At 41.7% G+C, this 14,498-nt stretch overlaps 1 protein-coding gene across 3 annotated transcripts in view; it reads right to left on the bottom strand.

The window, feature by feature from the left end:
- The window catches only part of hibch (3-hydroxyisobutyryl-CoA hydrolase), a 21,522-nt gene extending 7,024 nt beyond the window's left edge, over nucleotides 1-14,498 (bottom strand). Inside the window, exons 1-7 of one of the 3 annotated variants that reach the window (XM_026144428.2) lie at nucleotides 14,368-14,498; nucleotides 14,034-14,076; nucleotides 12,948-13,079; nucleotides 11,932-12,016; nucleotides 11,747-11,827; nucleotides 11,538-11,590; nucleotides 3,098-3,176 (exon numbers count right to left, since the gene is read on the bottom strand). In XM_026144428.2, the coding sequence (XP_026000213.2) occupies nucleotides 3,098-3,176; nucleotides 11,538-11,590; nucleotides 11,747-11,827; nucleotides 11,932-12,016; nucleotides 12,948-13,079; nucleotides 14,034-14,076; nucleotides 14,368-14,399 (505 nt within the window). In that variant the 5' untranslated portion in view covers nucleotides 14,400-14,498. Of the gene's footprint in view, nucleotides 1-3,097; nucleotides 3,177-11,537; nucleotides 11,591-11,746; nucleotides 11,828-11,931; nucleotides 12,017-12,947; nucleotides 13,080-13,916; nucleotides 14,077-14,246 lie in introns of all 3 variants that reach the window. The other 2 variants (XM_026144430.2, XM_026144429.2) reach the window with 2 other exon arrangements.

The following is a 14,498-nucleotide window of genomic DNA, read 5'->3' as shown; positions in this document are numbered from 1 at the left end:
CATGGACGATTGAAATACTGGCCCATTTCCTCCCACTCCTTACTTTAGCCTAGCCTCTGACAAAACCCCAGACAAATATCAGAGCACATCGGCGGGAATCTCCTACTTTTTCTTGCTGCTACGCTCATTTCCTGTCCGCTGACAACATAATCTTCACCCTCCACCTCTCTCCAGACACCAGACCGACTCCACAGCGCTACACATCAGCAGAAGATTTATTATAAAGTCAGAGCCCAGAGTACTTCAGAATAATAAGTCTGACATGCTTCTGTTTGTATGTGTGGGTGTCAAATGAAGAATGGCTCGAGCGTCCTTGGAAGTTTGCACGTATGAGGGAGCGAGTGCACACAATCAATTTATCAGAACCTGAACAGACTCGGAAAAAATGAGCAGTGCCCACGCTGCAAAGCCCTCTCCTAATCCACTGACTCCAGGACCAACGTAATAAAACCTGCACAGAACGTTACAAAACACCCTGAGAACCTTTATGAAGACACTGACGACATTAACTGTTCGATCACAGCAACACAAACCCACTGTAACAAATACCTTTACAGTCATATCACTCTGGAAACAGCTTATACGCATTCACAGCAACAGAGCTGTGGTAATCCCAGTGGATTTCATTGACAACATGCTAGTTCACGGTACAATGTCGACTGCATTTGTTGTCACAGATTTGTTACTAATCTCCTCAGCACCTCAGCAGATGACCATCTGTCCACTAGAGACAATTAGCGAGAGAGGAACCTACAAGTTTAGTGTCTCAGTGGCCTTTTTCACTGGAGGACCTGCCTCACACTGCAACAGACAAAGATGTCCTACATGGTTCAGTTATGATGCTTTAAAAGATCTAACAGGTTAATGTAGCACTTTTTAGTTGGATCAGATCATTTTCTGACTCCATATCAGGACACTGTAATCTATTATCTTTAAACATGCATGAAATAATTAAAGAATTTGACCTTCTACAACTCTTCAGCAACTAACACACTGACAGATGATTTTTGCCGAAGGATTCAAAGGATGTGATTTTTATGTTTGCTTCCAAAGACTGTAGGTCTGGGCCTCTTTGCTTAGGCTGCTGCCCCCGCGACCCGGCCTCGGATAAAGCGGATGAAGATGGATGGATGGATGGATGGACTGTAAAAAGATGGATGTAGGAATATGTTAAACCTTCACTCTTTCTAATGGCCAGCAGAAGGCGAAAAGGCCTCTGGTTGTATACAAGTCGATGAGAAAACTGAAAGTTTCACTAGTTTCAGTTCATGCTGGATAAAATATGATAATTTTGTTTGACACCTACTGGAGTCAAAAAGGAGAATTATGCCAGCGAGGCTGGTGCAGGACATGTTACTAGGATGAACTGGATTAGAAATGAGCACATCAGAGGGACAGCTCAGGTTGGGCTGAGATGGTTTGGACATGTGCAGAGGAAGGATAGTGGATAATATGGAGCTGCCAGGCAGGAAGAGAAGAAGAAGACCACAGAGAAAGTTCATGGATGTATAGAAGGAGGACACAAGTTTTCTCAGTTTTGCTAGAGTGGCTAAATTTAATGTAGCATTTCTTAAAACATATTTTTAGAAAGTTTAGTCAAGAAGTTTAGTAAACTCCTGACATCCACCTGCAGAGCATTGGCCTTTCCTGCTCTGTGACTGTTTGAAGTCCTGGATTTGTCTCTTCCCTTCTGGGTGATGCAGTGTGTTTGTTTCCCTATCTCCCTGGAGGCTCAGATAAAAAAAAAACAAGTTTCTGTGTCAGAAGGCAGCAACAGGAGTAGAACAACATACAGCCTGCTTTTCTATCACTGACATGTATGTCTTCCAGGAAAAGATGAATCATATATGGGAAAAGCAGCTGTTACTGACGACAGCTGCACCGCTGGATCACCTCTCAGTGGGCTCGACTCTTCTATATCAATCTTTTTTTACACACAGAAAGTGATGTGCTGGTCCAGCGAGTCCACACACTTACCACTACTGCATTTAGCAAGTCCAACTAAGCAACCACAGCAACCCATTTAAGGGTTCCTGAACTACTACCAATTTAAAATACACTATGACACTGCCGCTTCAGTCTCCTATGAATAATTTTAAAGTTTTTTAGTTGGCTTAGAAAAAGAAGCGCCACCAAACGCTGCAGTTCCTCTAATGCCCACTTGAGGCTCTCTACAAAAGTGACCCACTCCTCATAGACCCCCACGTTTAAAGGGAGCATAAAACAACATGTTACCGCCTGGTAGAACAACATGTACAAGGGTGATTCCTTTTAAATAATTATAATTCATGCTTCCTTTGCTTGACAGGTGGCACACCTGATTGCTGTCTGTTAGGCTTCTTTTAATCTGTTCTAATCCCTGAACAGGACCTCTTGAACATTTCTGTGTTGGTGAACAAAGTTTGAAGTTAATTTTGCAAATTATGGTCAGAAGGGACGATTACCCAGAGTATTTTCATTGGCTAACAACCTGTCAATCACAAGTCGCTGGCCAATGAGCATGCAGTGGCCTCAGTTTCTCAGTCAGACCCACACCGCTCAAGATGGTGACAGCGAATATGCCCCGCTTGTTTATTCTGCTGTTAGCTCAGCACTTCACCCTCTTGTCCATGTTGAATTACTTTTGGCTCCAAAAAGACAAAATGGCAGCAGATAAACTGCAGCCCAAAAACAATTGGTGACATCATCATCATCTTATCTACCGCCTTAAAAAGTTCTAAAGACTAAATATTCCTATTTTTAGATTACTGAGCTTCTGTTTTCCAAACTGTCTGAAAAGGTCTTTTTGTGATTTGTACCATTGCTGAAGATTAAAGGCTTAAACGCTGGACTTACTTTTTCCACCCTGCCCATTTTAGCAGTTCATTTTCAACACTTATTTAGGAATGAGGTCATCAGCAAACTGCACTGAATGCAAATCACTCTTCTGCTCGTGTTTGGCTCCCCAGCTTCAAATGCAGACAGACCTTGTATGTGAACTGGGTCCAGCTTGAAATCACTGCTCCTACATAATTAATATTCTAGATATACACTCCCACTGATGTGGGCCAACCCTTGCCACTGAGCACTCCCTCAATCAGGCAGATCGCAGGCTTACCAATGGCAGTCTCTGGCATCGCAAACAGCGTCTTCTCAGTGGCCACTCGAAACCGTCCGTGAACTGAGAGACCCACGCCCTACAGGTATAAGAGAACACGTTTTAAAATAATTAGAGAAATAAAATAAAAGTCATATGATAGAATAGAGTAAAATTTAAAAAAAGAAAAAAAAGAAAAAGAAAAAGGAGGGATCAGTGTCATTAATGACCGTCACCTCTACAGAAAGCTGGAGACTCAGATGAAAATTGGCTGAAAAAAGTAAACCAGGTTAACCTGTCAAGAAAGAGTGTGTGTGTGTGTGTGTGTGTGTGTGTGTGTGTGTGTGTGTGTGTGTGTGTGTGTGTGTGTGTGTGTGTGTGTGTGTAACTCATGCAGCTCCCAGCAGGGAGAGAGGTGAAGGCTAATGAGCAGTGTTGGCCAGAGGACATTTCCAGCACAGTAAGGTGTGTGTGTGTTATATTATAAGGTTGCCTTGGAAACAACATCCCCTTGCATACCTGAATGCATATGGCCCTGCAGATAGGCAGGAAAATTACACTACCTGATTGTTCATTATAACTGAAGTACCTGTCAATTGGAAGCTTTTATTTTGAAGGTCAAATATATATCTGCAATAACAGTGTTAGACGTTCAAAGAGAACATTGTTCAATCCAAAAAAACCCAACACATAAAAATGTTTGTTGTGTAAAAGCTGCTGGTGTATCTCAGTTCATCCCAATGCCGAGTGTCTGTTGGTGGTGGGTTATGGCGTTTGCTGTTGTAACGTTCAGGCTTCAACGTTCTCACCTCTCACTCACTTTGTGAATTTGACATGTGTGTAATTAGACAAAGGAAGGAGTAAATGGCTCTTACAGGGGTGGATTTTACCCCGAACTACAATCTTTTCTCAACTCTAACCAGGTAGTTTTATAACCTGAGCTTGATCATCAACTCATCAATTAAAAAAGCAACATCAAGTGCAAAACACAACAGAGTCCAGTCTGCTGTCCAGTGTTCTGATATCAGAAATCCCGAGGTCTCAGTCCGAATTTACAACTGGATCACTTCTTAAAATCTGACATTCTACTCAAAAAGTTGGAGAAGCCAAACCAACGCTGACTTTGTTGATGAATTGTTGAATGGCTCTAGCTTGGCACGGAGAAAGCTTTACTGGAACATGTTCAAGTTGGGTGTGACATCACTCCCAGCTCTGACATCCAAAGTTAAAAAGATTACGGCATAATGCGACTGCCATCACTCCAACGTCTTAATGCGGACTTTGTCAGGATCGTCACCTCTTGGCGGCCAGTACTTCCACAGTAGCTCTGTCAAAGTGCCAACGCCAAAAATGACACGTGTGAGAATGTGTCGATCCACAACATTCAAAACTGTAATTTATGTGGACAGCAACAATAAAAAAAAGATATAAAAACAGGAAGCGATACACAAACCCTCAAAAATCAGGATTATTTAACTTGAGGACCCACTCGCTCCATTATCATGATGGAAACCTTTAGCAGTGGACTCCCCAAATTAAAAGACCCCCATTGATAAATTCAGGGATCTGGTTTAATGAGTTTGGGTTTGAATGTGTAGCAGACTCTGTGTACACAGTTCTTCTGCTCTCACTACACCAGTGTATTAATACAACCCACAATCCTGACTTTATGAATGTGGGCTTTATGATTACACTCGTGGCATTTCATCAATAAAAATAGTTTAAATCTGTGTGACATTTAACCGATGCCAACATCCTGTGATGTGTCAGGGAGTCGATGTAACGCAGACCAACATTCGTTGTTAACTAACCACCAGTAATTATTAATTAAACCACAGAACTGGTGTCACAATACAGTTTAATAAGGGCCAACCTTTTTTTCAGTGTCTGAAGATTCTATATATAAAGGATCATGTTTGAATAACAGATATAAATTTAATCTCACATAATTCACATGGCACTCCAACCTCTCGTCCAAATTGGTACAAAAACAATTTGGTGGTGTAGAGAAACCAGCGTAGCAACACCAAAGTCTTCCTATAAGCAAAACTTCACACCTTTTTTACCTGACAATTATATGATGTAATTCTTTGAATGTCGGCATGGATCTGTTATTACTGCAGCCTGTACAAAATCCAGCAGCTCGTCTTTAGACAGGAATGAAATGCCATTGGTCACATCTTCACATGTTCATGTTTTTAAAGAGTCTCGCTGGTTTGGCGCCACCCTACTTAAGAGACCTTTTACAGGTTTGTGGTTTTTATTGTGGATTTTTGGGTATATTCATAGTCTGCTTAATGACTCTTGTGTATAATGTATGTATGTATTTTGTACAGCCTGTGCAGCATTTTGGTCAGCTGAGGTTCTTTTAAATGTGGTACAGAAATAAACTAAATTAAAGCCATGTACATACAGAAAAATAAGGGTTTTCAGCTTTTTCCCTGCACAAGTTACAGTCCTACTATTCCCTTGTGAATCAATGTAGCAACATGACTGGCTGATATTTCCTCTTTCAATTGACGGCACCATCCAGCAGCATCTTAACATTTCAGAATTGTCCCACTGATTTCTATTCGTTTTTTTTTTTGTTTTTTTTTTGGCACCTTGCTATCGTCTTACTGTATATGCACTCTATGAGTCAGCACTACTAAAGATCAATCATGCTGTCGTTTAGTGCAAAGTAAAGGTTGTTACCTGCTGAGGGATCAATCACAGCCAAAACAACAGCAGCTGATTGATTACAGCTGACAAACTGTCTTTATCTTGATCTCAGCGATCAGCAAAAGAGTTCAGAGCTGGACAGCAGCGCTGCTGGATCCGCCTCACAGCAGAGAGATAAACGACCACAGGGGAATAAAAATATCTGATCACTGGAGACTAAACAGGCCTCTGCCAAGAGAAGTTGCTCCTCTGGAAGACCCAGAACCCAAAAACCTTAAAAAAAAAACACCATTGGGGACACAGGCCTTTGCATTTATTTCATGATGACATTTCTCAAAAAAAAAAAAAGTTAAGGATGGATTTACATGAGAATTTTTCCAGAGGTGAGGCTTTGCCCCACTCAGAAGTGGGTCATTCATTATAAATATACTGAATTTTAAAAAGTTCCCACCAGACCCCGTCAAGCTGATTTTTTTTCTATGCATGCAAAATTTCACTGTCATACTATGAATATTTTCAAACTTTCAGGTCTTCAAAGTATATACAGGTAAGCTGAAATTTTGCACCTTCTTCCAAGCATTTTATCAGAGACACCGACATGCAAACCCTGTGAGATCCAAACTTGCTCAGGACCTACAATGGTTTGATCGATGTGATACAGCTAAACTTCCAGTGCTTGTTTCTGTTCCTCCGCATCACAGACATTAAAGTGGTGATGTTTATCCAAACTCTCTATGTTTATACACAATCCTTCATTTAATCGTGGGTAATTATTAATCTCTGGCTCCGTTTCAAAGCGTCTCTTTTATCCAGTATCCCCTGCCCTTCCCTGATCCTAGTTATACCGGATGTAAAATGGTAAATGGTAAATGGCCTGTATTTATATAGCGCCTTACTAGTCCCTAAGGACCCCAAAGCGCTTTACATATCCAGTCATCCACCCATTCACACACTGGTGATGGCAAGCTACATTGTAGCCACAGCCACCCTGGGGCGCACTGACAGAGGCGAGGCTGCCGGACACTGGCGCCACCGGGCCCTCTGACCACCACCAGTAGGCAACGGGTGAAGTGTCTTGCCCAAGGACACAACGACCGAGACTGTCCAAGCCGGGGCTCGAACCGGCAACCTTCCGATTACAAGGCGAACTCCCAACTCTTGAGCCACGATTGCCCCAAACAAGAGTGGTTACGGTTTGCAGTTGTAGCATCTATTCTCATGGTGATGTGTTCGTAAGAACTCTGTGCAGTTTAACTTTTACTTCCATCTACAGCTGTGGAAGCTATATGAACCTTCAAGTGTAAACTATGCTCTTTAACTGGCACCTTTTATTACATGTTATGGGAATGACTACTTTGTGGAAACAGTCTGGTTTTTAAAAGCCATAAATGTGTTTTTGGATGGCAACAACAGTTGCTCACTTTTATCTTGAGTTGTCCATCGCATGTATCTATGGGTCCTAAAGACAACACTTTTAAACTTTGGGCTCAAAAGGTGGAGAGGGCTTACGTACTGAAAGACCCACCTCCTATTCTTTTCATACCTCTCCATTCATCTCCTCCAGGCCTCCTTTCTTTGGGGTTTGTGTTTGTTTGCTTAATCTGTGTGAAGCTCTTTGGTTTCACTGTTTCCATGTTGATGTTTGTTACAAATGTAATTACAAAAATACATAGAATTTACATTTCAACAAACGAGCGAGTGCTCCTCTCATCTGCATCTATTTTTAGTAACCAGATGAGTCATGTAAAGCGACGTGACCTTGAACTGTACAATTGATGTACCGAGTGTTGAGATTTAAATATATATTTTAATGCTTATTTGCTGATTATATTGTTTTATGTATAAAAGAGGGCCAGCTTTGAGACTAGGTCACAGGCTGACAGGAAACTGCATGTTTTTTGTAGAGTATGAGCAACAGACAGAGTGAAACTAAGTTCAGACAGGTTGCCCTGGCAAAAGACCTCAGAAAGGGGAAGTTATTCCAAGCTGCACAGGAAGTTTTAGTGCACAGGCATATTAATAAATCAGACACAGAAAAGAGGAACTGAGTAGAAGGAGTTTGTTTGTAATGAAACTGTGTGTGTCACGTGTGACGTGTGTGACGTCTGAGGTAACAAAATAACACCATATAAGACACATGTTGAGCTTGTAATGTTAGAGATCCTGCAACTGGCGTTTGGGCTGTGCAGGGGTCTCTCTCTTCCGTAAGATGATTGAATTAAAAGAAATATAAATGTTTTGACCACTATGAGTCGGGTTTTTCTCTGTTCTATCATGGGGATAAAAAAACAAACAAAAAAAAAACGGGTTTTAATACGAGTAAATCACGGTATCAAATTCAGCCAAAGGGCAGAAATAACATAACCTGAAAATAACTGTGGGAAAGCTTACTTCTTTTACGAAGAAAGAGAAAGACAAATGAGAAAAAGAAGGATGGCTGAAAGCAGCCTGTGGAACAAGAGGCCGTTTAATCACATTACTCGAGTTTCACCATAAAAGTAGTGGAATACTGCGAAGCGCTGGTATAGAGCCTTATAAGAACATGTCTCCAGATCCTCCTGTAAACAACGCCAATTTGTCAGCAGACGAGCGTGTTTACAACTTAAAAATTTACAACTTGGCTGGTGAAGCTTAGAGTGCTGAAGATTGTGGAGGCATTCCTGAAGCCCTCTTTAGGATATCTGGGTTATTATGACGTAGTTGTCACACAAATTTGGCTTTGCATAATCAGAAATCAGTAGGTGAGACTGTGAGTGAGAGTGGAAAGTCTGTCACTTACACACCAAGTGACAGATGTCTGTTTGGACACAACAGTTGAGTTACTCTCCACATCGCTCTCACTCACAGAATTTCCCTTTAAAACAACTACACAGGCTCTGGATGGAAAACGAAAACCTTAAAACAGAGATTAAAAACCTTGTAGGCACTCCTTTCATGAGGCTATCAGGAAAAATGTAAACAGGAACTCTTTACTCCAAGGAGACAGAGATCAGAGTCATGCAGCTCTGGGCAAATATCTATCAAACGGGCAGCATTTCCCTTTACGAGCCATCTTAAATACAGAGTGTTCTCACTATGTAAATGTTTGAAATCTAAAGTGCAAGCACAGAAGGACAGGGACGCAGTGTCTGCTCAAACAAAGCACGGTGGATTAATAAGGAGCATTCACAGAGCTTAATTCAGTGGACTTTAAACAAGGTGAGCGTTGACTGATGTGCGTGAGATGTGATGGGATAATCAAACAGTTTGTCTCTGACTGCTATCTGACCTGCCTTTTACTCCCTGGTGGTTTGTTATCGCTAATGTAATAAGAAAATATGTTCTTTGTGGGGGTTCTGCCCTGAGCTTGGAGCAGATCTGCGATCAGGGGCCTCTTGGACTTGTCCTTATATAGAGCTGCCCCTTTCCATCCAGTTATGCGCATTAAACAGCAACCACCCTCAGGATGGTTTGCTCTGACATTAGTGTCGCCTCAGTGCTGACGTGACACATTGAAGAGGTCGAATTCAAATCGCTTTAGTTCCAGAGACATAACTCATCACACAGAAGTGATTTCTCTGTGTGGAAATCACACGATTCAACAAACATCACAGTTTTTGATGGGCTGATGACCAGAGCTGACTTCAAAAAACCACACAATGCAGCACGCATGAGATCCATCCAGCATTTTACTTCATGCTGTTGTTCTGACACACAAATTACAGCTTCTGTCAGTCTTGGAAAACATCATCATCATCGTGGCTGTCTAAACACAGAGCAAGCCAAGAAACAAGATGATTTCTGGTTCACAGCTCTGGGGATTCATCTTCCTGTAAAATGTACTCCATAAAAGTGGAAGCAAGGTGTTATAACCTCAGGATAATAATGCTTGGAAACTCAGGGGCCACTTTCAGGACGTTTACTGACCACTTTCAGAAACATCCACAGTTAGCCACAACACATACAGGAACCTGTTTTCCACATGACATTATGATGGGGAAAACCCTTAAAAACCTCAGACAATCAATATTTATTTATGTAGTTTATAAAAGTGCTTTAAAGAAAATAATCTGAGATAATGATACATTTAGAAAGTGGGTAAAAGAAAAAAAAAAACATTCAGACAAAGACTGTTCAATGCTCTGTATGTGAAGCTGAGGATTTTAAACTGGCACCAAGTAATCTAGTGAGCCAGTGAAGGGACATGAGCAAATCAGGAGACCGTCTGTTGGAGCTACTGAGGTGATTTAGGGCAGATTTACTGAGCTCTTCAACAGAAACTATAAATCTTCATTTAATAACATTTCTCAGGTGAAAAACTGGATATCAGCAGCAAATAAGTGCTAATATTAAATTTCCTGTCCCAAAGACAGCAGATATAAAATGAATAAGAGGGGACCCAGGTCTGAGCCCTGTGGGACACCACAGAAAAAGAAAATAAAAAGGGGTTTAGTAGAAAAACCTGCAGAAAGGCTGAGAATCTACTTGTTGAAGTCAAAACCAAATGTTTTCCAGATGGTTTTGACCAAAGCAGAGCTAAAAGGAGGAGTTTGGGCAAGTCAGTCCCATCTCAAGGTCCACTGAAACTTTGCATCTGTAGTTACAGACAAAACTAAGATGTCTTCCGCTCCCACAGTTTTATTCGACGTTGCTTTTCCAGTGATTTGATTCTTGTTGTTAATTCTCCTTTAGCAGTTTTTCTTTTCATGCTAATGAGGTTTTATGTTAATTACAACAATAAAGTTCTCGATCCAAAATTAAACGCTGTTTAGCGTCTGATGAATCTGACTGAAAGAGTGTTTGTTGAATAAATTCTGGAAAGACCGGCAAGACAAACACCAGCACATTTTCTCTGCTTGCTATGTCTCCCGTTATCCATGACTGTAATCTGTTTTCACTCCCAATGTAACTGGGATCACTGACATAATGCATTCCCTAACCCTAACCTCACCTCAGAGTGGGTCTGTTGTGTTATTTTCCTTATTTTCTGTTCTGTTGGTGGATGCTAGAACCAGTTTGAAAGGTTTTGAAAGGTTTATTTTAAGTCTTGCCTGTGTATGATGTAAGACTTCCCAGCCTCCAACCTGGATCGTCTGCTTGTAAGGTGAATGTGTTAACCACTACACTTTCAAAATGCAAACACAGGTGCATGAATATGAACTCTCGCTACCTGGTATCTCCATCAATATACTGTAATTAATAACAGGCCTCCTTTAATGAAAAAACTAAGTCCTAATTATCAAACTTCCCCCTAAATATGTGAAGAGCAGCCTTAATGCCCTTTCACCAGTCGTTTCAGACCTAAACTGGTCCTTACAACAGTAGCAAAGCACGCCCACACATATGCACACAGACAAGGTCGTGATGACTAATGAGCCAATGGGATACTGGCTGCTGTGAGTGACCTCGGTGACACCTCAGGAGTGACATCACCATCAAGGTCACATCAGAGATTCAAGCCTCACAGCATCTCCTGTAACCAGGTGAGTTGAACCGTGCATGTGTGCAGCTCTGCATGTATGACACTACACTAAAAGTACCAGTTCATATTCCACCCAAATCTGACACCTGGAGGGAAAGACTAGTGGCAGCAACAATGATTTGTCACTTTACATTTCATCCAATCAGAGACCACCTTGCCACTGGCAGCAGGTAACAGGAGCAGATAAATCTCCACTGACACCTACTGGCAGACTTTCACATAACATTTCATGAGAAAAAAAACAAAACAAAAACGTTTTTCATGCCTACAATTCATGCCAGTAATGGCAAACAGTATCCATCCTGAACTTTATAATACAGGATAAAAACTCAAACTCACCCCTCCCATTGTTATGCCATCAATAAGGGCGATATACGGCTTCCGGTACGATCCTTGAAAGAAGAAATAAAATGTATAAGAACAATGTGAAGCTGCCAGAGTGTTTGGATAAGTGAATGAAAACAGACAGGTAACATTTTTATTAAACAAAATAAATAAATAGATACATACATAAAATTAAATTAAATTAAATTAAATTAAATACATACCAATAGCATTGTTCAGAATATATTCCTCACGAAAGAAGTCCTGGGCAAGAGAGTCTCCGACCTTCCCGGCCTCTGTTACAGCTGAGAGGGGGAAAAAAATAAGATAAAAACAGTAATCGGTCACACAGGTCAACATAAAAACTCATCTGAAACTGATACCTGAACCTTGAAGGCAGCTTGCTTACCTCTAATGTCTCCACCTGCACAAAAAGCTTTGTCACCTGCTCCTTTAATGATCACGATGTCCGTCTCATTGTCGCTTTCCCATTTCTAGATTCCCAAACAAGGCAAAACACAGTTTTTGTTTACAGGAAATCTTCCTTTATTCAAAAACCTGCCTTAAAGTTATCGTTATTAAGTTATAGAGACTGCATGAGCAGCTACATCTGTGGTTTAAAGAGTGTGAAAAGGGGTCTTTGTACAAAAATACAACCAAACATCTTCAGGACAGGTGAACCTGACAGATCTTTCACAATGTCGAACTACACATCGGTAAAAAATGAAAGGAAAAGAAAAAAACCTGTGCTCAGTGTGCTTCTTCAGTACTTGTTCATCCAAGTTTCTGGAATGCTACCGGACGGATGAACACTACTTCTTCTTTTGTTACTTCCCTTAGGGGTTGCTGCAGTGTGTTATCTGCCTCCCTACCATCCTCCTCTGTCCCACATGACCACCTCCTTCACTACATCCATGAATATCCTTTGAAGTCTTCCACTTTTCTTCCTTTCTTTCAGCTCTTTATTAAACATTATTTGTCCAATATATCTACTATCCCTCCTCTGCACATGTCCAAACCATCTCAGCTTTGCTTTTCAGACTGTCCCCAAACTGCCCAGCTCCCACATTCTCAGTTTGAGACTGACATCATGGAGATATTTGCTCCATAATAAGGAAATAATGACATCCCACAGCCCGCTGATAGCCTCATGTCATCCTTTTTTCCTTTTCATCCCTGTGAGTTGTTCATGCTGTAGATATAAAGAAGTGGTTGCGGTACTTTAGCATCTACGGAAGAAGAGTAAGTATTAACGGAGTAACTGTTCTGTTTTGGGAGTTTAGGTGACAGGAAATTTCAAACATCTCAACAAAAATCAGCTCACTGAGCCCCTCTTTGATCGCTCAGGACCTGGTGGTGCGTGGACAAGGAAAGGTCAAGATTTTTCTTTTAATTCGTCACATACCAGATTTTGATACTACATACCTTGAGCTGGGGGTAGATTTGCCGGATCATGGTAAGGTTGAGGGCATTCAGGACTTTGGGTCTGTTCATGGTGATCACACCGGTTCTGCCCACCTTCTCCAGGAGAACCTCCGGTTCTGCATGGCTCGACATCTGTAGAGCAGAGACAGGAAACCTCTATAGAAATATCTCAAAAACACTGAAAGACAAACACATTTCAACATCCACTGATCCAGGTAATGAGGAAGCAGTACAACCAAATGTTGGGGATCAGGATCCAGGAGGCTCCCTGATGCCCAACACTCTTCAAATCCTTATAGTGTGGAGGAGTAGTGGCTCTACTCTGATCGGACTCCTCAATCATTTAAACAAATCAGGACGGCGCAGTTGGTTCGACCCTGCAGATTCTGCTGCACAGCCTCTTAACAGGTTATGGACCCCAGACTGACAGCAGTACTTGGCTCTGATTTTAGAGAAGTTCAGTACAGCTGTGAACCCATGGTGCAGCTCAACTTGCTGCCGTTACCTTAAACTCAGCTTGGATGTGATTTGGGGATGGCTGGGATTTAAAGTGATCACCTTTTGCATTTGCTGGCCCTATTTTTTACTTTGAAGGCTGAAACCTGTACACTCTTCAGCAGTTGGTTCTCCTCGTTTTTGCCAGCAGATACTTGTTTGTGTTGTGTTGTTGCTCATTACTAGTTTAAGTTTTTTTAAACTCAATGACATCAAAACAAATTTTTCTCTTGCACCTTCCCTCCAGCTTATCCTGCAAACTTACGGTTCCCCCCTTTAAACGAGCCAAGCTAAAGGCCATCATCACTTCAATAGAGGGAAGAGTCAATGTATGAAGGTTACTGATAGGTATGACTAATGATTAAAACTGATAAGGTTTTATTGATACCAATGCCATTACTTATTGATCCAGTTCCCTCACTAATTTATTTATGATTTATTACTCCAGTAACCCCCAGTGTTTCCAACATGAACCAGAAGAAAGATGTAGTAAACTCAGCAGGGAAGCAGATTCTGTGTTCCTGCGCATGTCTGATGTGAGTGAAATAATCAGAGGCGGCAGTGGACCATGCTGCTGCTACAACTTCTCACCATGTGAGCCTGGATTCGCTGCAGCCTGCAGAGGGACCTCAGTCTGGAGGAAACAGCAAACACACGGAGCATTGATGACGGTTAATAAGCAGATCTGAATTAACTGGTTCAACTTACACCGCGGGGTAGCAGATACCCCGGCTACAAACACACAACCAGTCCCAGCAGGTGAGTGCAGGAAATCAGCTGACAGCCTTATATTGGTGAACAAACCTGCTGGGTCACTTTAGTGTATCTACTTGTGCCGTCCATAGCTCGTTTATGAGCAGAGACGGTCATTTAAATGTGCCAGAGGAAAAACAAGCCGGCTGCACCTCCCAGGTGAGGCTCGTACCTGTACGCAGACGTCAGGACCGTCAGGGACATGATGATTTTTGACCTATGCCGCGGGGTCAATAGCAGAACCTCTACAGCCTCGAGTTTCAACGTTTACTTCCTGGAAGCGGGGATGAGCTCCCGCTGATT

The sequence above is a fragment of the Astatotilapia calliptera genome, chromosome 16 (assembly GCF_964374335.1).
Source record: "Astatotilapia calliptera chromosome 16, fAstCal68.1, whole genome shotgun sequence".
In the NCBI taxonomy this organism is placed as follows: Eukaryota; Metazoa; Chordata; class Actinopteri; order Cichliformes; family Cichlidae; genus Astatotilapia; species Astatotilapia calliptera.
This window is presented reverse-complemented; position numbering and strand designations above follow the sequence as displayed.